Raw genomic sequence first — 25,004 nt, forward strand, 5'->3', positions numbered from 1 at the left:
TGACCAGGCATGAAGCAAATTTTTACAAAATTGCCAGCCAAGGAACTGGGGGGAATCCATTTCTGAGAAATTCTGAAATGTTGACATAGCCCAACTGTGTTGCATTTTTAATTTAATTAATCAATATATAAAAGAAAAAATGCTAATATTAGCAAGATAAACTAATTGAAAATATTGAGAGAGTTAAAGGTGACCTCCGGTGGGGGGGGGGGGGGAAGGGAGGGAAAGAATGAAGAACTCTTTTCTTTAATATATGAAGAAGGTCTGAGAGGCTCTTAAAAAAAATCCAGCAGAACAGGGTATTCAAAACCAGATAATCGGAAGTAAAAACTTGCACAGAATAACTCGAAGCCCCTGTTAGGCTTTCTTTATATATAGTGAGGAAGCAAAAATAAAGGCACCATTTGCCCCCTCTTCTTTAAGAAGAGCGGTGTAAACTGTAAAAAAGGAGAATATTTTGAGTTGTCTAGTTTGTCCCTGTCATAGATGTCCCTGCCTTGCCCATGCATCCATTAGTGGTGCTTCTTTGAACCTGAATCCAAATACCTTAACAAGAATCAAGACCCCCACCCCCCAAGGATGTAAGCCTGGTATTCTTAGTGGAAATATTATTCACATTTTAAACAGTAGGGTTTTTAAATAATTCTTGTTTTCCCCCCTTAGATTTGTGAAAGAAAAAAGGGCAACAATTTCTCCCAACTTCAATTTCCTGGGCCAGCTTCTAGATTTTGAGAAGAAGATTAAGAACCAGACTGGGCAGCCTGGACCAATGAGCAAGCTGAAACGTTTGCATTTTGAAAAAAGCAACGAGCATGGACTGGTCCCTGAAAGTGGACAGAGCAGTGGCCTCTCCACTAATCAGCTTGGCACTAACTGTACCTCCGAGCCTGTGGAACAGAAGCTGATGGACTCTGGAAGTCTCCCGTACTCGCACTTGCCAGCGTTAGAGGATAGCCCGCTGGTACAGGGCATAAATGGACTCCATGTGTCCTCGGACAAGGTAGAAGATAGCAACAGACTGAAGCGCTCATTTTCTTTGGATATCAAATCGGTATCCTACACAGCAAGCAGCAGCTGTGTGACTGCATCAGTGCAGGGTTTTGCAGCGTCAGAGGACACTTTAAAACAGTTGAATGTCTGTAGTATTCTAGATGGTGGCAACAACAAGCTATGTCAGTTCTCCCTGTCCAGGAAGTTTCAGAACAGACGCCAGAGACCAGCCCTGATAAAGAGGCGGCAAATCCTCCTGCGAAACCGCAGAACGCCTGGCAGCTGGACAGCCAGAGCAAGCGGCAGCATATGGGGAGAACCAGCAGCGGTAGCACAATTCAAAGGTCACTGTTGTCCCCGCTGCATCGGAGTGGGAGCATGGAAGACAACTACAGAACAAACTTCCTGTTCGGTCTTTCCACCAGTCAGCAACATGTGGGAAAGTCTGCTGCTGGGCTGGGCCTCAAAGGCTGGCACTCTGACATTTTAGCTCCTCAGACACCTACCACATCCCTTACCAACAGCTGGTATTTTGCTACGGAATCCTCACACTTCTACTCCGCTTCTGCAATCTACGGGAGCAGCGCCACTTACTCTGCTTACAGCTGCAGCCAGTTGCCCACTGGCTGTGACCAGGCCGGCGCCGTGCGCAGGAGGCAGAAGCCGAGCGACAGAGGTGACTCAAGGCGCAGCTGGCATGAGGAAAGTTCCTTTGAAAAGCAGTTTAAGCGAAGAAGTTGCCAGATGGAATTTGGGGAGAGCATCATGTCAGAAAACAGATCCCGAGAGGAACTGGGGAAAGTGGGCAGCCAGTCTAGCTTTTCGGGCAGCATGGAAATCATTGAGGTATCTTGAGAAATGGCAGACAGTTGTGACACTGTAGCTGGCTTATTTTTCCCCGTTTAAAACAATTCCCTGTAAATCTGAAATTTTTTTAAAAACTGGGGCTTCAGTGTGAAGGCAATGAATAGATTTATACCAGACATGACAAACTAATATCTGCATGGGGGAGAGCCGCTGTATTTTTTTTGTTTGTTTGTTTGTTTGTTTTTCTCCCCGTCCCCCTTAAGATGGAAGGCCAGATGTTTCCCTGACAGACGAAGCGATTATATGCGACAAATTGCACATCCTTTAAACGAACCTTTCTTGGTAATAGGCCAGCTCCCTGGTTCCACTGACACACACATTACTAAAAATCACAAGCTAATTCTAGTGCCCCTCTTCAAACCCTTCCCTCCCACCCCCCACCCCCAAAATCAACAATGCACCTTAGCCCCGAGACTGAGCCGACTTCTGGAGAGAGATCCTTTTCCTTAAGGACAGAGACTGGTTATGAAACCAAACAAATGGTGACTGATCACAGCAGGGCTAGGCTAAAAACAAAGCTCAGACAATGTAAATATTGACATAACTATCATTCTCATGGACAGGTTTGAGGTGACTTGCCAGAAAGCTGCTTTAGAGCAAAACCCATACCTCAAAAAATAAATAAAGCTACAGCTTTCACGGCAACCCACTCTCTGGTAGTCAGCTTGTAAGCCGTGTGAGTAGATGACTGGCCACGCAGTGAGACTGATTAAAGCTGTCCACGCACAAGTTTCTCAGTTGGCTTAGAGACCAGTGGTAAAATTTAATCTTCTCAAATGTGCTCAATCCCCAGTTCATTTAAACACAAAACCAGACAGTTTTTTAGTGTGTGATTCTGAAGTTGGCTTTTGAGTTGTGAATCTGTCACCTCTAAACCTGATACTAAAGGAAGAACTGAATGCTGGTAGCATGAACGGTGGATAATATTTAGGGCTATGTGCAAGAAATAAGTGGCTGAGTGCAAGTAGCACCATCCCTTTGTCTACTGAAAATTAAATAGGTGATAGAGCAGAATTTTTTTTAGAGAAAATTAGTAGGAGCCTTGGATTTGACCCCTACAAGTATAGTAACAGTGTGAGAATTGCCCTGTCTGTACTTTTCCCCTTCCCTAAAGGGGAAGGCTTAGTCTCTACTTCCAACCTTTTAAAAGAAATAAAAGTAATTGTTTCCATATCCTTGCCCAAATCCTGAGGATTCGCACATCCCTAGGCATGTACACATCCCTTCTTTAATCCTCAAACCTTGTCGGACTCACTAACTTCAGATGAGAAGTGGAGCAGCCTGTTAAGATCAATCCTCTGTCATTCAAGAGGGACAGAAGGGGTTCCACATTACTGTCCTTCGTGGGCTGGGGGTAGAAGATAGCATTTAAACAAATAAGATTTAAAAAGAAAAATAAAAGAATTTCCCATGACATGTTCTAAGCTAACCTGAGAATCTGGCCATTGCAGTTCTATCTCTATCCCCACTGAAGGGCTTCTATGCTAATACAACATAGTTTTGCTGATGGCGAGAGTTGTAAATCCTGCCACTGCTGCTTTTGTTGTTGTTGCTGGCCAGTACCTGTTTCAGAGCCTTAACTACCTATTGGAGATTCCTGCTAGGGAAGATCTTGTCATTTCCTTGCTGCCAGAGGGGACAGGGATAGGGCTCATTCATTTATTGTGTTTTTATTTATAATGAGAGGGAGAGAACCTGCTTTCTCTCTCCAGCCTTTGATTCTTGTGGTACTCTGGCTGCCACTTCATATGCCTTGTTAGAGGATTATGGTATTAAAATAACAAACGATATGCAGGGGTCTAACATCATGCTTTGTCGTTCAGTCCAGCATTGTGACAAAGATCACAATTTGAAAATTCTCCAGATCCCTACAGCGTCCTGCAGTAGGACCCCGTTTGTACAGTTTCAGTGCAGGCAGCTGAAAATATAAAATACTTTAAAATGATTTACCTGATTTTTTAAAGCAGTTAGCTGAGGTTTTGTCAGTTAAGATCTGGTAGTCACTGAAGCCCTAGTTCAAGTCAGCAGCTTGTTTTTGTTCTTTAAGAGTAGCTAGTTGGTGACTCAAATCTCAGGTTTTACTATATTAAGAAATGGACAGGATTTTGTCTTTTTTGTTTTATTTGTGGCTAGGATGTGACTTAAATGTCCTATGACAGACTTTTTTAAAACTAGCACTGAGAGAAAGCTACAGAGTTGATTAACTTGATCCTAAAGAGTGCGAGACACACAGACTGCAACTGGAATGGTTGAATCCATAGACCGTGTTTGTTATGTGTGTATGAAATGCAGGAAGGGAGGGTAGTTTGGGCAAGCGTGTAGGTTGATACTACTTTGTAAAGCATATCAGGTCTTGGCTAATCACTACCCATACTGCCACTTGTTTTATGTAGCAAGTGAAAGTGACATTGAGCATATAAACACACAATGTTTGTAATATATAGGATACATGTGATCCATTTATCAGATCTCATGTATACCAGATTTCAGTTACAACCACTTTTTTTAAGTAATAGTTTAAATCAAATATTTCACAAGAAGGGGGTTTGGAAAGTATTTTAAAGACATCCCTGCCAGCAGAAACAAAGCTGAGATCGTCCTGACTTCTGCTAGGAGACTTTTTTTTTTTTTTTTAAACCCTTTCTTGGCAACTGAAATCTGGTCTCATTGCAACTCCTCATAATTCCAAACATCCTCTAATCAACAGTTAAGTCATGGCTGCAGGATCAGCAATCTATTGGATTGGGCTGTTGAGCACACCATCATGGGAAAAAAGACTTGAAGCCTGTCTAGTAGTGGTATCTCCTTATTTCATTTCTGTACTCGTATCCTGTACCTGAGAGATGCTAGAAAATGGGTTTAAGAAGCTTGGAAAGTGAGATGGAGGCTGGGGGGAGAAGTGTGTAAATGTTTAATCTGAATATAATGTTCTTTGGTGTATGGCAAGCTGTTTAAATGGTTCAAAGATGAGTTTCTCATCTTGATGTGTCATGAGCATTACTTGTATGTTATGATGAAATAAAATCAGAAGTGGTACCTGTTTCTATAGAATGGCTGAGAGACTTTTTGCAGTCAGCTGCAGAGCATGCACCTACTGGTCTGCAATACAACACAGTTCCAAGCAACCAGGAGGTTGGATCTCCTGTATGTTTTGTCAGCGGCTGCTTCTGGTCATCTACTTACTACAGAATGGGCAGCTTTAGTGAAGTGGAGGCAAACAAATGTTTAACTTTAACTGAGCTTAGTCACACTTAGCAGTCAGTCGTGATTCTACATCTTCAATAATCATTTGGTGTTTTTGCCTATTACCACACACCCTCTACCCATTAGAACAGCAACAGCTGTTGTATCCGTGTGTTAACCTTTTAAACCGTCAATTATTGTTAAACTCAAATGCACAGTAGTACTTGCTTTACAGGGCAATAATCCAGTTCCCCAAGTGGATATACTGAGGCTTTGTAGAACAGCTGTGCTACTGGTCTTGCTGCAATCATTTCAAACTGTTTAAATTACCTAGGGGCCGGGGGGGGGTGCCTCACATGCTATGCTCTCGAGCTGCCCTTCCCCTAGTTTGTTTAGCATGACTGACAGATGCTGCATGGGCAGGTGTGTGCACACAGTGCCTTCTTGCTGCTGAGGGGGAGTGACACATGCGGGGACAGTGGACATGCCAGCCTGACCTCACCTTTGAGACTCAGTAGTAGCCATTGCACAGTAAGTGTGCTGCTTTCTTTTCTGGGAAAACCTAGTAAGATTAAACTCTGACAGTACTGAACAGAGGATGAGGCTGTTTCTTTGGCTGAGTTGTCAACCTACCAGCTGGTTAAGGCACTGGTGCGGAAGGTGCTCCTACACCCCCTGGCTTGAAGCAGTTTCCATCATATCCAGGGTTTACAGTTTGGTTCAGTGGCTCTCAGCCCCCTCACTATACACATTGTTCCAGCACCGCTGGGTCAAGAGTGATACTACTGAAGGCTATGACTCCTTGCATGCCAGCTTATTAAAATCATTCCTAACTATCCACCCAACATTCAGCAGTCTCTTCCTTTTTTTTTTTTTTAAGTTCCATTTACAATATTAAAAGGGAAAGGGCCAAATGTTTCTGTATTTCCCCTTCCCTAGAAGGTAGTAGCACCATGTAACTAGCAATCTTACTTTGTGCTGGCTTTCTGAAAACAAACTACCAGTGCTAAATAAGTGCTTGAATCCAATACAGGAAAAAAAAAATAGGGCAAGAGCAACGTCTCATCTAAACTGCTTCATGTTCTTAGATGTAGAAAAATGCGCATTTTGAAAACCTCCGTGCAGTGTCTGCCCCCACTAAGTCAAGTTCTGATTTAAATAGAACATTTTGCACTTGTTCTCCTTGAGAAATAGATCTTAAAAGAAATAAGAATCTAGTTTCAAAATGACTCTGCTTATCTTCCAATTGTTCCTCACCCCCCTGCTGCATGCCCCACCAGCCTTTCCATGATTTACCGCACTCCTCTCCCCATACCCACCTTCCTGTGCTCTGTGCTGGTTCCATCAGAGCACTGCAACAAGAGACCCCAAGCCCTCCCTAGCAGAAGAGAAGGAGATGAAATACAGTTGGACTCACCAAAACTTTGTCAGCTGCATCAGCAGCTTGCATGCTGCCACAAGCCAGCTTTAACAACATTCTCAAATCTGCCTCTTACTATTTCAGGGGTCTGGCAGCTTACTGATTAAATGCACAACCTTTTCACCTGTGGAACATCTATGTCTACACAGCAAAGAAAAACACTGGGATGTTTAATTGCTGTGTAGATTTCCAGGCTCTAATCTGAGCCTGGAAGTCTACACAGCACTGAAATAACCCTGCAGCCTGAGCCCTGGCTGTCTAGATATGCCTTTAGCTTCATATAAAGGCCAAGTTCCAGACCTGGGTTGTTCAGTCCAGATTCTAATGGACAACTTGGTCTACTTCTCCAACCACAACACAAGAGAACTCTATAATGCAGAAAAAGGCAATGTGGTACTGTTGTGTAAGGAACCAATAAAGTAAAGCATTTCAACTTTGGTAAGAGAGCAGTAAGTAATATTTCTATACATACATTTTTCCAGATTGTTCAAGCTTCCCAAAGTGTGTGTGCAGAGCGTTCATCTGTCAAAACTGTGACTTGCTGTTAGTAGCAAAGGACTGTGAAACAGTCTGCTGCTAGTTATGAACACAGCAACCATATAACCTGATTTGATTAGTGCTTGTTCTGTATAAGAAAAATGACCGAAGCGTGGTGTTTTCAAAAGACTCAGTGTTGGCCTAACTCTATGTCCACTGTCTTCAGTAGGAGCAGAGTTAGATGAAGGCTGAACAGTTCTGAAAATCAGAGTTCTTGCTAGGAGTCCTGACTCTCTCTCACATTAAAGCTGAGCAAAAATGTATCTGAATTTTAAATTCAAGAGTTGGGTTTTTTAGTCACCATGCTATTCCCTCACTAAACTCCCTTGCATTTGTTTTTAACCCTTAACTTCCTCCTGAGATAAAAAATATTCCATTATTGTAGTACTCTGTTTCAGAGTAGCAGCCGTGTTAGGCTGTATTCGCAAGAAGAAAAGGCGGACTCGTGGCACCTTAGAGACTAACTAATTTATTTGAGCATAAGCTTTCATGAGCTACAGCTCACTTCATCGGATGCATTCAGTGGAAAATACCTAGGAGTACTCTGGTGATCACAGTGAACACTCTCCCAGAACACAATTTGTTTTGAAGCCCAAAAGGATTCTGCTCCTAATTATCCTTACTGGACAACTGAGCTCCAGGCAAACTACCCCTCTACAGTATTACTTGAAGTTCAACTGGAATTCAGGTCTTCCAGGTGGAATTGTCTAATACTTAAGACGTATTAGAGTTTCTAGAAACGCATCTTCCAGTACAGTTTGTGCTGCCAGACTATTAGGGACAGCCCCCTTTTTCTTTTCTATTTATAATAGCTATTTCGAGCATTCGGCAGTTCCACCCTTTCCCATAAAGTGCTGCCTTTTTAAAAAGCTGGAGTGTAATTAGGCTCATCAACAGCCGCAAAAGAGACTGAAAGATTATGGAGTTGTCCTATTAGAGGGAGGTGCTGACAATTAGTCATTTACATTATATTTTTAGTTTATGGGAAATTTTTGAACATGTAATTCCACCTACTGTTTGGGAACTGGCAGAGGTAAAGCTCTCACTATGGTACTACAGATTACAGCAACAGAGCTTTTGATTAAGTCACTGCTTTGATGCTGCCAGAGCAAAGTGGACAAAGGCTGAACAGGCCTGGGAAGAAAATTAAGGCCTCAAAACTGCAACTGACTCCATGCAAATGCACGCCAGCACCAACATGTAGTGACCTGGACAGTGCTGGGGCTCTGGGTACAGGGGGCTGCCTGAGTGGTTCTCAGTTCAGGAATGGACCCTAACTTTATACCGTATGAGATGGCCATTCCAGGTCACACCTAGGATACAGTGATAGACTAGTGTGAGAAAGCTTGTTCAGGGCCATGTGGTGAGTAAGTAGGACTTCCAGTTGCCTGGACTGCAGCTGTGGTAACATCCCACAATCACTTTTAAAATATAAATTGGTTTAACAAATATTTGTATTGTTCCAAACCCCAGCACAAAGGGGAGTTTTTGCACTGTTTGTTCCTATCCCAAGCCCATTCTATGCAGGCAGACTCGCTCACTTTTTCCTTGTAGCCTGTGGTCTTCCAGCTGGCTGGGTGCTGTTATGGGTTGGTCAGGGAGGTACAGCCTGTATTTCCCCACCCCTGAATTCCTTATTTCCCCTTGACCAATCCTATCCTCCCCCCACCACTCCCTAGCAGAAGAGGGATCTAGTGAAAGAACTTTAGCAATTCTGTTGCAGGAGTGTGGCAGGCAGCAACCGGATTTAGGGAGGCTTCCCTCTGGGTCCCAGCCCAGCAGATGTTTCAAATCCTTCTGCTACACACAATGCAGTCCTAAATGTATGACCCTAAACCCACTGCCCAGTAATACACCTTTACACCAGGAGACAGCTACTGCTGGACAGATAGTGTGTTTAATGCTGTACTTTATGGTGGCAAATACCAGGGGTCAATGGTCAACCCTTTTGCTTAACAGGCTACAGTCCTAGTGCTGTATTTTGAAGCTAGAAATTATGCAGAAAACCTGTTGCCAAACTAACAGTGCATGTGTGAAAAGGTAACACAGGCCTATTGTGATTATTGAACACTTCTATACTTAAAGCACTCTCCTGCAGCTTAGTTGGCTGCTGGCTGAATCACTACAGGATGACCCCATAGGCTGCCTGTAGGACCCACAGCTGAACGCCAAGCATTTTTCAGAATGAGAAGGTTACCTTCAAATGGTATGCATCATAAAACGCAGAACAGGGTTAAAGACCTCCACCCACAGGATGACACACAGGAACTGGACAGTACTTCTAAAGATGAGAAGTTTTTCCCCCCTGAAGAAGTCTCCACAGAGGAGGTTCCAGCATGAATCACACATCCTTTGTTTATTAATAAAACCCAAACAGTGCCAAACAGAATAAATATTTCAAGTCAAGGTTGTCTCCTCAGCTAGAGAGATTTGAAAATGTCTTTAGACAACAGCCCAGCATGAGAAGTCCTCCTGCTGGCTAGCACTGGAGGAAGCTGCATTTAGTAAATAAACACACACAACTTTCATACGGCATTAAATAAACTGCTGGACAAGCAACCTTGCTCAATAACATAAACCACTGAAGTGGCACTAAAGTGTTGGTGGGGCAGGACAACTACACTACAAGTCTCACCATTCCAGTGCACAATTAGGTTACGGTAGAACATAGCCATCCCCTATCTTCGCTACTCCTATGAGCCCCCTTACTATAGTACCTGTCCACTCACAATCTTTAACATACTTATCCTCACAACACCTCTGTGAAGTAGGGCAGGGACATTATCCCCATTTTACAGATGGGGAACTGAGGCACAGAGAGACTAAGTGACTTACCCAGCATCACATAGGAAGTACGTGTGTAGCAGAAAATTGAACCTGGGTCTCTCAAGTCCTAGGCTAGCACCCTAACCGTTAAGCCACCCTTCCTCTCTTCCAAGCTTTCCCAGTGCAGTTCTATAATAATGTCCCATCCTGACTTTTTCACTCCCGAAGCTATACTAGACAACTCTAGCTGTACCAGATGAACACAGGCTAGTAAGGGTCAGGCTGATTGAACAGAAATTAGGGTATGGCATTCAAGGCTGTAAACCAGTCACTGCTGACCCATTCACCTACCCATTCCACAGCTGTGACTATTACTGAATGACCTTATGCCCTTTATTTTAAGCTGAAGAGAGGAGGGGCAGAATTATTGAGGGCGCAAAGATCTGAGGCAGACTGTGGAAGGGGGAGGCAAAAATGGGGCAGCCTCCAACCCAACAGTGCCAGTCTTCCCTTTCAGCAGCCATTTCTGGCCCTCTACCCCCTTTTACCTCTGTGCTACTTTAACAGCCATTCAATATTCCAACTTTAGTTAGAACGGGAGCTGCCAGGTGCCTGTTGGGACAAACTGCTGCTGAAAGGCTTCCTGGCAGGCTGGATAGGGGACCCAACTCGACCAGGGAACCTTCCAAATGAGAGAGAAAAGAGGAATGAAAACACTCAGTATTTTTCCCTATTTCTTTAAACACTGTTTATAACCTTCCCCTGCTGTTTTCTCCTCCAGTTAGGAACTATTTTTCTTAGTGGAAGGATAAACTCACTAATCATTATTTGTCCATCTAATCCCCCTCAAAATGATTTTAATTTTTTTTTAATCCAACATTTACAATTATAAGGAGTCATACACCGGCACTTCTCTGGTGGCTGGAGCAACACAATATTAAAGTTTGTTCAATGTCTCCCTACCACAGCACCTGCTCTGACATCTATCTGGGTTTCACACCCTCTAGTGCCACATGACTTCAAGCAACCCCCAACCACATCTTTCCTCTATAGCGTAGGGACGGTGGCAGGCAATACTTGCACACTGCCCTCTCCAGATCTTTGGCAAACTTTTGGCTGCACACCCTCCAGGTCTACCTAGAAAGGCTGCAGGAAAGCAGCCAATCAGAATGCAGCAGGCTCAGTTAAAAGGAGCAACAGGGTCAGAGGAAGGGGCTCTGGGAAGTGGCTCAGGGAATAGCAGCAGCAACTATTGCAGGAAGCAACACCTGGCTGCTATTTATAGGGTCCCTGGGTCAGGATCTGGAGTACTGGGTGGGCCTGCTGTGGCCAAAGCCCTGAGAAGGGGTAAGGCTTGTTTAGAGGCCCAAGTGAAGGGCAGGACTTAGAGTCTCCAGGGTGAAAGCCCTGCAGGAACTGCTCTCTACCAGGGCAGACACAGACTTAAAGCTAGCCCAGAAGGGCCTGAGGACTGAGCCCAGAAATAGGGCTAAAGACAAGGTCACATGGACAGGCCCTATTGGACCTTTTACCTCAGGGTTCCTTCATGTGTTTAGACTGTGTGTGACTTCGCTGAAGGGCTGAGCCACTGAAGACCCACCTGATGAGGGCAAGAGATGAGTGCGCCCTGTCACAGCAACAATCTACTTAGTGAGAAAACTGATAAATCTCTGCACAACCTTAAAGACTCCTGTGCAACTATCTGCTCCTCTGGTATTTACACCCCAGCACCTTGGAGAGGTACTCCAAACCATCTCCTTATAAATAACATACTGCTCCTCACCCCTTTTACCATCAGAGAGCTTATGAGCCTCCCAGGAAGTGCCAGAAAATGCAGCAGAGCAGACAAAATGCCCCAGTGTTATCCTCTGCTCAGTCCCAACCTCCTGTCCCATTTTGATGCGACCCCAGGGAGCTGACAATCAGTCCCCACTCCTTCTGATACCCATTTTGGTGGCCACCTAGCCAGCTTCTTTCCAGTACTGCATCATATTGTGTCAGACAGATGGGTCCTAAAGATCATCTCCAGGAGCTACACAATAGAACTTACTTCCATGCCTTTCACAAAACCCCCTTCCCCATCCTTTTTCACGGATCCCTCTCACAAGAGGATCTTCAGACAGAAGGTAGACTCCCTGATCCAGCTAGCAACTGTAGAACCCTGCCTCCTTGACACAGGGGGAGGGGTTTTCACTGGAGATGCTTCTTCGTTCCCAAACAGAAGGGAGGCTGGAGACCCATTCTGCTCCTTAGACAACTGAACATTTTCATACACTGTTCAAGATTCAGGATAACCACGCTCGCATCAAACTCCTTGAACTGAGAGCAGTACATGAAGCCTGCAAAAGGTTCCCGCCTTTCATCCGTGCCCTGCATGTTCAGGTCATATCAGACATTATAACCATAATATACTACATCAACAAACGGGAAGGAGTGAGGTCCGCCCCTCTGTGAACAGAGGTAACCAAATTCTGAATCTGGTGCATCCAACACCAGATCATCATCTTGGTAGTGCACCTCCCGGGAGTAACGAACATGTTGGCGAACAATCTCAGCAGGCATTTCAACAGTGAGCACAAGTGGGGACTGCATGACTGGGTGGTACAGAACATCTTTCGACAGTGGGGATTTCCAGCGTGGAACCTCTTCATGTCCCAAGAGAAGAAAAAATGCCAAGCCTACTACTCCCAAGCAGTTTAGGTCATGATTCCAACACTCCTAGTTCAGTGCTCAGAGCCACTAATGTATGCTTTCCCACCCATCCCTCTTACCTTGAATAATGAGAAAAATAAAGCAGGACAAAGCATTGGTAATTCTAATGGCACCCTGCTGCCTGAGGCAGTTTTGGTTCACCAGCATCCTTCATGCAGCGGCATGTCTGTGCCTATGACTCCAGCAGTTTCCAAACCTGCTGACTCAGGACAAAGGCAAGATCAACCATTCCAACCCAGCAGCCCTCCATCTATAAGCCTTGTATTTGGATAGACAACAAGCTTAGAAAGGTCATGTTCACAGGGGGTACAATACATCTTCTAATAACAGTGGGAAGATCTCCATTAGAAACGTTACGCCACTAAATGGAAAGATTTTCTATCTGGTGCCAGCGTCGCCCAATACCTCCAAAGCACTCGGAACCCTACCGTTTTGGACTACCTCCTTTCCCTAAAGAACTGAGGCCTATCTCTAAGCTTACTGTGCGCATTTCACAGCAATCAACGCTTTCCATACTGTGGTGGTGATCTATTCAGTCTTCACCCACCCTCTGACTTCAAGGTTTTTGAAAAGGACTTACCAGAACATTTCCTCTGGTACCAGAACCGGCACGAACCTGGGACCTCAATCTGGTGTTGTCAGCGCTCACGAATCCTCCTTTTGAATCTTTGGCTTCCTGCTCCTTTTATCTGTCTCTGAAGGTGGCCTTCCTGACTGCAATCACCTCCACAAGACTCAATGAGCTCGGCGCCCTTATGGCAGATCCTCCAGACAAGGTCTTTCATAAGGATAAGGTTTCTTTGAGATTACACCCCAAGTTTATTCCCAACGTTTCCTCTTGACTCAGGTGATATACCTGCCTGTTTTCTACCCAAAACCCTCACAGCACCAAAGAAGACAGAAAGCTCTATTCCCTGTATGTCTGCTGTGCCTTAGTTTTCTACTTGCAAAGGAGAAAATCCTTCAGGAAACCTCTAAGATTCTTTGTTTCCATTACTGAGGGGATGGAAGGAGAAGCAATCTCCTCACAGAGACTTTGTAAATGGATCTCAAATTGCTTCCTGCTCTGCTATGAGCTGATGGAGACTCCCCCCCACCCCAAGGGGCAGAGGGCTCACTTGGCTAGAGCTAAGGCTACCTTAGAGGCTTCTCTTCAGGGTGTTCCCCTCCTGGATATTACAGTCTGGTACAAGCACATCCTTCAGCGTGGTATACAGGTCCTGCAGTCTGTGCTGCAGCATGGTTCCTTGCACCCTCCTCCTCTATGAATACTGATTGTGAGTCATCCTCAGTGGAGTACCCCATCAGGACCACCACTCAAAGAAGAAAGGAAGGTTACTTACCTTGCAGTAACTGGAGTTCTCTGAGATGTACGGTCCCTATAGGTATTTCGCTGCCTAACCTCTTTCTCCTCGGCTTCAGAGCCTTTCCTAAGGTGATTCACAGTAGAGAAGGAATTCGAGAGGTGGTCAGGCTATGCCACCCTTTATGCCCTTGGGTCAGAGCATGAGGTGACAAAGGCATCAACAGTCTCAGTGCATGAAGCCCGTAAACACCCACAGAGGTATACCCATGGGGATCACACATCTCAAAGAATTCCAGTTACTGTAAAGTAAGTAACCTTCCTTTCTCCAAAAGGAAAGAGTTTGAGTTAAATAGGTGTTATTAAAACAAAATAAAGCTCATGTTTCAGTCCCCTATGACAGTGGTTCTCAACCTTTTCAGACTACTGTACCCCTTTCAGGATTCTGATTTGTGTTGTGCACCCCAAGTTTCACTTCACTTAAACGACTTGATTACCAAATTAGACATAAAAATACAAAGTTGTCACAGCGCATTATTACTGCAAAATTGCTGACTTTCTCATTTTTACCATACAATTATAAAAATAAATCAACAGGAATATAAATATTGTACTTACATGTCAGTGTATAGTATATAAAGCAGTATAAACCAGTCATTGTCTGTGTGAAATTTTAGTTTGTACTGACTTTGCTAGTGCTTTTTATGTAGCCTGTTTTAAAACTAGACAAATATTTAGATGAGCTGAAGTACCCCCAGGAGTACATAGACCCCTGGTTGAGAACCACTGCCCTATGATCTCAGAAACCCACCTTGTTCTCCAGAGGATTTTCAATCAATAACAGGAGGCCAACGACTAATATTTCTAGTTTAAAACAAAAGAAACATAAGCCACCAAGCATTTTTTAGCAACCGCCAAACCATCAGACCTTTTTTCCCATCATAATGCAGCAGCAAAGGACAGGAATGTTTATTTTCCTTTTACATCCTTTTACATACATCCTTTTAATGCATCCGATGAAGTGAGCTGTAGCTCACGAAAGCTTATGCTCTAATAAATTTGTTAGTCTCTAAGGTGCCACAAGTACTCCTTTTCTTTTTGCGCATACAGACTAACACGGCTGCTACTCTGAAACCTTTCCTTTTACAGTTACCTTTGAGTATTATTAGTGCCAGGGTGTGGGGCTGCATCTCTTCCAGAACTACTGGCCAGCTGTGTATGACATACACATACATAACATGGATGACATAACGGAGAGAGTTATTGGGACTATTTTTGATGCTGTTTGGGAGGAGGTTGGAAAGGGAATTGCATTAGTAGGCTGGTGACTCAAGGCTTACACCAAATGCCATACTAAACAGCGTGAAGGGAAAAAAGAGCATCTAACACCTTGAGTATCGCATATGTCTGAGATGAAGCCAATAAGCAGGACATGGAGCAAACTGGAGAGCAGTAGCAGTTAAGAAAACCAACAACAGCAAAATGACCAAAGCAGCAGCTTAAGGACATACAGAAAGGAGTAGCTTTCCCTCCACAAGTGGTCCAAAGACTTATGGGTAACAAAATCTAATGGTGGAGAAACGAAATAAAATTGTGAACAATTACAGAACGTGTACATGGCATTTTACAAAGCAATTGTCACATGTACGCTTTCTGTGCCACCCATTGAATAGAATGGCCGACACTTGTATACACACTTTTGAGGACATTTGGCATCAGGGCCCAGTTATATTTTCCAGTTAAGCTACTGATTTTTACTGGTTTGTTTTGATACCCGACACTGAGGCCTGCAGACCACATTATTGTTTCCTTGCTATTTGTAAAGCACTAACAGGGTGCTCAGCAGTGTCCAGAGATCTATACAACCAGATTCTCACAAATAAGAATTTTTTTCACAATCAGACCATTTTCTAGATGTTTCATGGCAACAGTGCATAAATTAAGAAGTTGCTGACTTGCTGTGGCATCTAAGTTCCCTCTAAGCTGCGCGACCACACAGCAGGCTATCAAGGACCTCACAGGCAGGAAGAGGCGCCTCTCACCAGGCCCCAGGCTGCTGCGGCCAGGGAAAGGCACCTCTCCCCCGGCCCCAGGCTGTTGCGACAAGGGCTAGGGGGAGTTCTGTCTCCCCGCTGCAGCGCCGGGGCAGCCTGCACCCCAAACCCCTCATCCCCAGCCTCACCCCAGAGCCCACACTCTGAGCCAGAGCCCTCACCCCAACCCTCTGTCTCGGCCCTGAGCCCCCTCCCCACACTACGAACCCCTTGACCCCACCCCTGCCACACATCATCTCCATACTGGTGCACATAACAAAATTAATTCCGCACATGGACGTAAAAAAATAGAGGGAACATTGTGTCATCTGCAGCAAATTTTACATCACTGCCTTAGTTTCTGCAGCTGTAGTAAAATGGAGAGAATACTCAAGACAGCTGCCTCACTTGTGCTGCAAGGAGCAATATTGGAAAGTACTTAGAAGATGGGAAGTGTTGTGTATGTGCATGTGCTCCACACTTAGAGAGACAGAACAAATTGCGGAACCACAGGATATATTGCATCTTTGATATTACCTTAAAACCAGGAGTCCAATTGTCCAGACCTTTATAGGACAGAAAACATTTACAGTACCTACCTTCTTAAAAAAGACCTAACAAAATGTAAGCTCTGGTATCTTGTGATCTACCCAGTTGTATAAGCTTCCATCATCTAGCTCTGCACAGTTGTGGGATATCGATCATTCAACTCATCATTGGTCTAGGACTGAATATTGCCCATCCTGGATCTCAAGCCAGTGTAACTCGAGAGAGGAGGTAATACTTGTGTGTCAGGTTGATTTAAGGAAATATGGCAGCTGTTTGAAGCTGCTCAAGGGAATGTCAGACACCCAGGGATGATGGAATAGTGGGCAGAGATCAGGGTTGCGTCAAGGTGCATAATAAGGGATCTTATTACAGTGCTCCCAAATTTAGCAAATGGATCTCTCCAGTACAGTGGAGAGGCAGTGTGTATTATATGGCTTTTGACTTGCAAGTGTCTTGACTATCTAGGAAAGAGCCCAGGACCTGGGGGCCTGATTCCCCCATGCCTTGAACTTTGTGTTGTCATTAGCACTTGTGCAAAGCGGTTGTAAAATGCTACCATTGGTGTGAGGAAGGGGGGAATTTTGATTTGGCAGTGTTTTGCTCACAAGTACACAAGGTATAAAGCAATGGAGAACTGGGCCCATTAAGCTGCCTTTACTTGCATGTATCCTGCCAATAAATCTTTTGCCAAATCTGAATCATTAACTGTTCCTCATTTCAAAGGGACTCCATTCCCACACAGAGGGCTTGAGTCCAACCGTTGCTATGTTTCAAATATAAGTCAAAGTGGGCTGCACTCAACAATATGGATACCAATACAAGACCACCTGGCCTTAGGTAATGCCACAAGAGAGAACAATAAGCAGCTTGCTGCCAACAGGCAGCAATTAATATTGACAGGAGCCTGAGCCACTCTTATTCACCAGTGCTTACACAAAAACTTTGGCTGAATAAATTCTCTACATGTACAATAATGTTTTCAAAGCCCCGAAGGAAGCATTCAAAAAAACCTTTGGGTAAATTGCCTAACCATCCACTACATGGGGAGGATGCCACAGGAGGCTCTCAGACAGAACTACAAGTGGACAACTAACATTCAAAGCAGCCAGCAGGAATCACACCCTGCTTCAGGATTCCAAGATCTAGGCCTGCTGTAGCATGCTCCTTGTGGAATGGTGTAATTACTACCCAAGCCAGGTACAGGTGTGCATTTCACCCTCAGTGGCATTTTCTGGTTAAAGTAACAAGCCCACGTTTGGGCCTGAGTGTGGGTCCTGATTTCTTTCCTCAGGCCGCTACAAGCCAAAAGCAGGGAAGGATTCCTCACTTTTAAGACTAATCACGAAGCAGCCATTCAGGTCATTACATATTTGTGGCTTACACAGCACCGTTCATCTAGAGAGCTCAAAGCACTGTACAAAGGTGAGTAAAGTATCATTACCCCGATTTTAGAGACTGAGAAACCATGGCCCAGAGAGGTGCACTGACCTGCCAAAGGTCACCCAGCAGGCAAGTGAAAGAGCTAGGAATAGAGCCCAGCTGTCTACATCCCAGAGCAGAGCTCTTCCAGCACCAGCACACTGCCTCCCTTCCAGAGCTGCATGGTGTTTGCAATAGAGTGAGAACGTCCTGTTGCCTTTGGAGCAGTTTGCTGAACACAATCCCGAAGGGCTGTGTGGTTTTAGTCATGAAACACTGCACTCACAACTGCTCTCAGAATGAAGGCAGCTGAGCCAACACACCAAGCTCAATGGACACTTCAGCCTCCCTTCAAAGACAGAACTACAGTCTTCCAGCTAAAGGCAGCAGCAAACAATCTGACTGGCATGTTAAAGGCTCCCATCGACTCACATTCATCTCCTGATGCAAAACCAAAGGATGCCAAGGTTTTGATAGAATTGCTCAGGGGTAAATGTCCCGGATTAGCGTCACTACGTGGGGGGTTAGAGCAGGGCCGGTATAACAATAATGACACAGACACATGGAACTGGAACAGTTATTCATTTACAGCCCCACAAATTAGTAAGACCATAAAAACAGGAGCTTCAAGGAAAGAGATGCTGACTAGAACTGAAAGGGAAACTTCCTTGCCACGCAAACCATGTTAATTACAACAACAGGCAGTTTTAATAAGCCTGTTCCTGGTTCCACATTTTCACCTACAAAATATACATGTTTCCAGGGCTGGAGAATATTGTAAATATCTGCCAGCCATCTAATTGTCCACTTCTCCAGTGGCATGGAAAGTACATTACAGGGTTTATTACACCCAATACCCCTTTGAATTTTTTCTAAAAAGATCAGGTGGAGGAATCGCTCCTCTCTGAGGCTGAATCTAGTTACAGGAATGAAGCACATATTTCAGTACAGATGGTGGTGCTATGGGGATAAAGGAAGGGTAAATTTTCTTCTCCAAACAATCCGAATAGGGAGCTCCTTTATTCCTGGCTGTACAGTTTCAATTCACAGTTCTGGCAGCTGAGACAGCTCTTCCTCTTAAAGCCTGGCAAAAAGTCAGGCAGCAAAGCGGTCTGTTCCAAGTGACTGCCAATTGGGCGTGCTGGAAGCGTGGCGTTGTGCTGAATGTTTGAACGAGAAGGTGAGGAAAGGGAGTTTGGAGCGACTATAGCTTGAGCTCCCTGTCAGGTTTCATGGTGAAGGGTTCCAGCCTCTCGCTTTCAGGCAGCATGCTGTTTAGCTTCTCCATTAGAGGGACCGTCTGGTCAATGCCCATCTGTATGCGGCGGAGGATCGCAGACATCTCGTTGACCTTTTGGATCTGCTCTGCATACTTGGCGTACCTTTTCTGGCGCTCCTGCATAAAGCTATAGAGAGTTTCCACTGAGAGGTCCATCTGTTTAAAAACAAAAGGGAGGGCCATGTTAGGCTAGAGTTTCCAAATGCCTTTCAGTGGGGCACATGACACTTACCAGTGATTAAGTGTATTTGTCAGTCTGCTAGATCTACCAGTAGCTAAAAGGCACTTCTCTAGCAGCTCTATCTTGCCAATCTCTACAATTAGATATAATATGTACCTACTTATCATGGAAGTGATATGGATCAGTTAGTGCTGGAATAGCACTTTGCATTTATATTGCTTATTTCATCTTCAAAGTAATTCACAATGCATCATCTGTTCCCAGCTTTCTAATCTACAATTTTAAAACCTATTAAGTGTTCCAGCTGTTAGTCATTTCTAATGAATGCATGACAGGATAATTCCTTTTTTTTTTTTTTTTAAAAGGATTTTGAATATTGACAGATCTAGTGTATACATCTCTTCAGTCACAGCAGTTGGGAGTATTTACATTCCAAACCCTCAGGAACCATCTAAGACCCCAAATACCCAAGCTTGCAACGGCTCAGGCATATGATCACACACTTGCACACACTTCAGTTTGCTGACTATTCAAACTCTGGTATTTCCAAGCACTTGGGCACAGGTCTTGTCTCTGGCATGCAACATTAGTAAGTGGGAGTCCTCAATCATCAGTTGAAGTAGGATAAATATACAGAACTGTGAAAGTACTACATTCAGTCTCCACAGAAAACTACCTCCTCAGTCACGAATGAAGAAATGCTAGGTGGTGGCTACCAGATGAAGGGGAGACAGCGGGCATGATGGCTTCACTTTAGCCCACAGGCCTTCTGCTCTCATTGTCACCAGTTCAAGTTACCATTGTGGCACTTGAATTGGTAACATCACTGCAGTGAGTTTCAGGAATCCAGTCACACTACTGTAATATGGGGAGGAAAAAAAGCATTTCTGATCATGGAACTCCCTTCCTATTTCCTCAACCAGCACTGCTTTCTGTTGTTCTGCTAGTGTGAACAGGCTTGACCAAGATTGCTTATTTTAACTAACAGCGGACATTAACTAATAGTGTTAGATTGAAGGTGCTGACCCCAGTAACTGGAAGCTCAACAGTGATTTACAAACTAGCTAGCTTTGCTGATCATTTCTGCACTGTACACTTTTCCACACAGCACTCACTAAACAATTGAGTTCTGTCCCAGCATGCACTAGGGAAGGACACTCTGGGAGCAGACTCTTTAGCTGCTCCAAAGTCCTGCTTGTGAATCGGGAGGAGATGTCCCCAAGACAATAGAGAGGAGGAGTGAGCCAAGGTTTTGTTAAATGACCATTGAATTCAGTTGATGCAATCCACACCAGCAATGTCTGGCAAGAGCTCAGGAAGAAAAACAGCCGGGAAGGAATCAAGGCAAAAGTAGTCAGGAAATAATATTTTGCTAAGGAACTGAAGTTACAAGTAGCATTAAAATAATATGTGTCTGTTTAATTGCCCTGCAGATTTAGGAGCATTTTTTCTATCACCTCCACCAGTGCCGGATACAGTATCAATTAACCTTTAATTCTTTCTAGCCTGCTTTCTGTCACACTCAGGCTGAAATCCTTACTTTCCCCTCTGTTCTTTCCTATGGATTCCTCCCGCTACCCTTTCACACATGGGACAAAATAAAAGCAAGCAGAGCAGGAAACTCCAAATCGTGTGGAAACAATTTAATCCTGCTTAGGGGTTTCCATTAAAACTTCAGCTTAATACTTTGATGCTAGCTCTGTAAATTGTAGTGTGTAAAAGCAGATCACCACCAGGTCAGCTTGGCATGGAAGTAAATTCAATCCAGTGCCTAAAAATGAGCCACCTAATGAGAGAGTGCTGCGGTATGGTAGGCAGTTGGAATCCTTTCAAAAGTCAGCATGCCTCATTAAACAGAGCAACACAGGGTCTGAAGCAGAAATCTCCCCTGGTTTTAAAGTTTTCCTCAAGATACGTTCTTCACATGGCCTCAAAACCCCAAGCAATAGGCAAAGCTCATCTTTACAAAAGGTTTGAACATAATAAACAATCAAATAATCAGAATTAGCAGCTTCTATATAGCACACTTTATTAATAGATCTCTGGGCACTTTGTGAATGTGAGTAAGAATCATTATCCCCACTTAGGGAAGTGGAGGCACAAAAAGTTTCCACTTGACCTGCAAAGAGGAAAAAATAATGGGCTTATGCTACTTTGGATGTGCACACAAAAGCTAAAAAAGAGCTGGTCCCCCACCCCCAGCCCTCAAAAAAGTTGGGTCAGGTCAGTTGGGGTGGTTGGGTTTTTTCCACATTAGTAATTCAGGTTTTGTCTGCTCTGGAAGACTATGACAACTGCAGAGCTGGCGATCTCACAAGAAGGGTAAAATTTGCGTGTTTGATTGAGGGGAAATGGGATTTTTGATCAGACTGTTTCAAAAATAATGTTTTGTGTTAGCATCTGTTTATAAGGCCAGTGCCTATCTGTGTATTTGGGCCTGTCATTGTTATAGGGCCAGCTGCACCTCTGAAGTCAATGGGTGTCTTTTCCTTGACCTTAATGGGCTTTCAGGTCTTAAGCAACATGCCCAAGGACAAATAAGAAGTCTGCAGCAGAGTCCAGAACTAAACACAGACTTCCCAAGTTCCAGTCCAGAGCGTGAGCAACACAACAGTCTTTCTGAACTTGGACTTGAGGAAAAGGAAGTGTTTATCAGTTAGGGTGCAAGAACTCAAAATACACATCCTCCAAGACTTCCTCCCTTCCCTCCTCCTGTCCAAAAGAATTCCTCCTGCTAAATTTAGGCTTTCCTGATTTTGCATTTTTATAGTAAAACAGGTTTTTTCCCCCACCCCCGCATAAAAAAGTAAGTCTTAACAGTGTAACATAGTAAAAACAAGTACAAGCCCAATGTTTTTTAAATATGTTCTTTTGCAAGTCAGTGGCGGAGTCAGCAATAGAATCTGGGTCTGCTGGTTTCTAATCCAGTGCCCTAGTCACTTGGCCAGTAATGTTGAGAGAACATTTCATGCACCTAAGAAGTAAACAGGCAGTGTGTTTACATTCCTGAAAACTGAATCTCCGCCAACTGTGGTTGAAACACTGCAGAGGACTTTGGAGGCGAGAAACTTCTTTAGACAGGAGATTAACTTTGTTAAGTTTAGGCTCCAGAAAAAGTGGTATGATTTTGTTTTATTCTTATTTCTATCATTTGAATCTTTGATAACAAATGTATTCTGATTTTCACTCTAAATATATCTAAGTGATATTAAGCAAGGTGCTGATCCTGAGCTGAATCATTCAATCTGGTGTGTATTGTTCCTTTTAGGCCAGCAGACCTGGTATTACTGTGAGCATTCAGTGGAGAATGGACTGAACACACTATAAGGGAATGTTTCAAAAGGGACTTGGGTGCCCCTGTTGGTAACCAGAAAGGCAAAGTAAGGGCTGGTAAGGGCTGGCAGAGCTCAAAGGAGAGTGCTTGGGTGGCTAATGGGCTGATGGTGCTGGTGCTGGAAACTGACACCCAGTTAAGCACAAGACTCCCTCATGATGAGGCAGGGGCGTAACAAGGTAACATTCAGTCCTGGGTACCCCAAGAGCTGATGGGGAAAGCATTACAAGTGTTTAATGATATGGATGTAAATGCAGCTATATGAAATGTGATGTTTTTAAATTATTTCCATTAAAAAGGTTTCAAAGTATACCAGAGGCTTATCGCCTCATATTAAGGAACCTTAAAATGCTTGATAAATTAAGTCAAGGAGAATATGTGCATTAAATGGTGGATTATTTGAAAAAAACAGATTAAGAGTAAAGGGACAAACACCCGTGACAAATCAGTGGATTTAATAGCTCAAGAGCAGTTCTCTGAGGTTTGCAATGAAGAAGTGTGAATTGCTGTGTGGGAGAAAACTCCTGTATCACTAGAAGCAGCTGCAGAAACAGATGACTTATACATACAAGCAAGGCAATGCAAGGAGCGCAAGCCCCAAGGAGAAGGACAAAGATTTGGAGTAAAAGTGGGTCCCTGGTTTGTCCGTAGGAATAAGGAAGGGGGGAAATGAAGTCCACCCAACCCCAGTACCACTCTCCTCCAAGGACCCCAGCCCAAGAAGATGATCCCTGAAAGTGTTACCATGTGCTTCCCCGATCACATGAAAAGGGAGTGTCCTATGAATGATAGTTCCAAAGTCACTCAACAATCTGTTCGGGTTAATATATCCATCCTGGAGTCAGAAATTTCAGTGGTGGCAGAGGGAGTTCTGGTTAACTCTGTCGGGTCTGACCTCTCGGAGGAGGACAAAGAGTTCATTAAAATGGCCAGAAGTAAATGGCAAAGTCTGGCAAGGCTAACAAAACACTGGTGCTCAGATCTCCCTAATCAGGAGAGATGTGATTCAGGAAAGCAACATGCTCTCTGGGGAAGAAGTGACCCTGCTACTGTTAGGTCAGGTTAAAATGACAGTGCCTTTAACATGCTTTCTACTGGAACGGGAAGGTTTAAGGAGTAACTTAAAAGTGGGAGTTCTTGAGAATTTACTAGCTGATATGCTGGTTGGTAATGATATGCTCTCACTGCTCAAAGCTGTTACTATTGTGACCCGTAGTAAAAAGGAATATGTCTGAGTTCCCAGAAGTGAACACTGAGGAAGGAAAGGTGGATTCTCTCTATCAGCAGACAACAGTTTTGTGTCTCAAGGTGCAGGAGGAGGGGGAGCCTTTCTCCTTACTTGTGCCAGACCTCCTTGCAAGCAAAAGCCAAACAGTTTTTGATGTTGAACAGGAAGCAGACTCTCCCTAGAAAGCATAAAAGGAACCATAGTCATCAAGCCCCAAATCAAGAAAACAGGGGAAAGTTTTTTTTGTACAAGAGGGAAGGATGTACAGAAAAGCACCTTTAGGGAAAAACAGAAGGCATGGGAAGCCCTACAAACAACTGACTGTACCACTAAGTATTGTGGGGAGTTAGTGTTACTAACCCACAACTCCCCTTGTGCAAGTCACTTGGCATCAGAGAGGACATATGAAAAGTTACAAACAGCCCAATATTCTGAGTATTTATGGCCCAATATTCAGAATGAGGGAAAGAAATATTTGTGACATGTCAGAAGTGGAAAAAGCCTCTAGGGCTCCACAAGGCTTCTTTGCACTCATTACCAATAATCAATGAAACACTTTTCCAGGGTAGCCATAGGTATTGTTGGGTCAATGCCCCAAGCGACTCAGAGAGGAAAGAAATATATGCCAGTAACAGTAGACTTCACCACAAGATACCCAGAGGCAGCTGCTCTGTCTACTATAGAGGCTGAAACGGGGGCTGGGGCTTTGTTCACTATATTCAGCGGAGTAGGTTTTCCAAAAGAAATCTTATCAGATAGTGGGTCAAATTGTGTCCAGGCTGTTTACTGTCTCAGTTAGGGAAGATGTATCCGGTAAAACAGCTGAGCTCTGCCCCATATCACCCATGAAAGGTGTAGTTGAAAGCTTCAGTGGGAGTCTAAAAAACAATGATGGGAATATATGCAAGCAAAAGGGCAAATGGCTGGGCTATAATGTTACCCACCTTGTGTGTTAATTGCTTAGACGGAAGTACCCCAAGAGTCCACTGGGGTTGATCCTATTTGCTCTCCTGTATGGGAGAAAGGTCAGAGGTCTCATCAGGGACTCCTGAGAGGGTGGCACTGAGGCTAAGGGGGAACCAGTGACTGAATAGATACAAAAAGAAAAGCAGTACTTGTGGCACCTTAGAGACTAACAAATTTATTAAAGCATAAGCTTTCGTGAGCTACAGCTCACTTCAAGCTTATGCTCTAATAAATTTG

At 44.1% G+C, this 25,004-nt stretch overlaps 2 protein-coding genes across 3 annotated transcripts in view; one reads left to right on the top strand and one right to left on the bottom strand.

Moving 5' to 3' along the window:
• The window catches only part of DUSP16 (dual specificity phosphatase 16), an 80,308-nt gene extending 75,400 nt beyond the window's left edge, over positions 1-4,908 (top strand). Inside the window, 2 exon segments of the mRNA XM_043515047.1 lie at positions 664-1,178; positions 1,181-4,908. Of these exon segments, the coding sequence (XP_043370982.1) occupies positions 664-1,178; positions 1,181-1,845 (1,180 nt within the window). The 3' untranslated portion in view covers positions 1,846-4,908.
• A 13,437-nt stretch (positions 4,909-18,345) lies between these two features.
• BORCS5 (BLOC-1 related complex subunit 5) overlaps positions 18,346-25,004 on the bottom strand; it is a 113,858-nt gene continuing 107,199 nt past the window's right edge. For both annotated transcript variants that reach the window (XM_038387864.2, XM_043515054.1), the window contains one exon: positions 18,346-19,214. In XM_038387864.2, the coding sequence (XP_038243792.1) occupies positions 18,984-19,214 (231 nt within the window). In that variant the 3' untranslated portion in view covers positions 18,346-18,983. The remainder of the gene's footprint in view (positions 19,215-25,004) is intronic.

This window comes from Dermochelys coriacea, chromosome 1 (assembly GCF_009764565.3).
Source record: "Dermochelys coriacea isolate rDerCor1 chromosome 1, rDerCor1.pri.v4, whole genome shotgun sequence".
Lineage (NCBI taxonomy): Eukaryota > Metazoa > Chordata > Testudines > Dermochelyidae > Dermochelys > Dermochelys coriacea.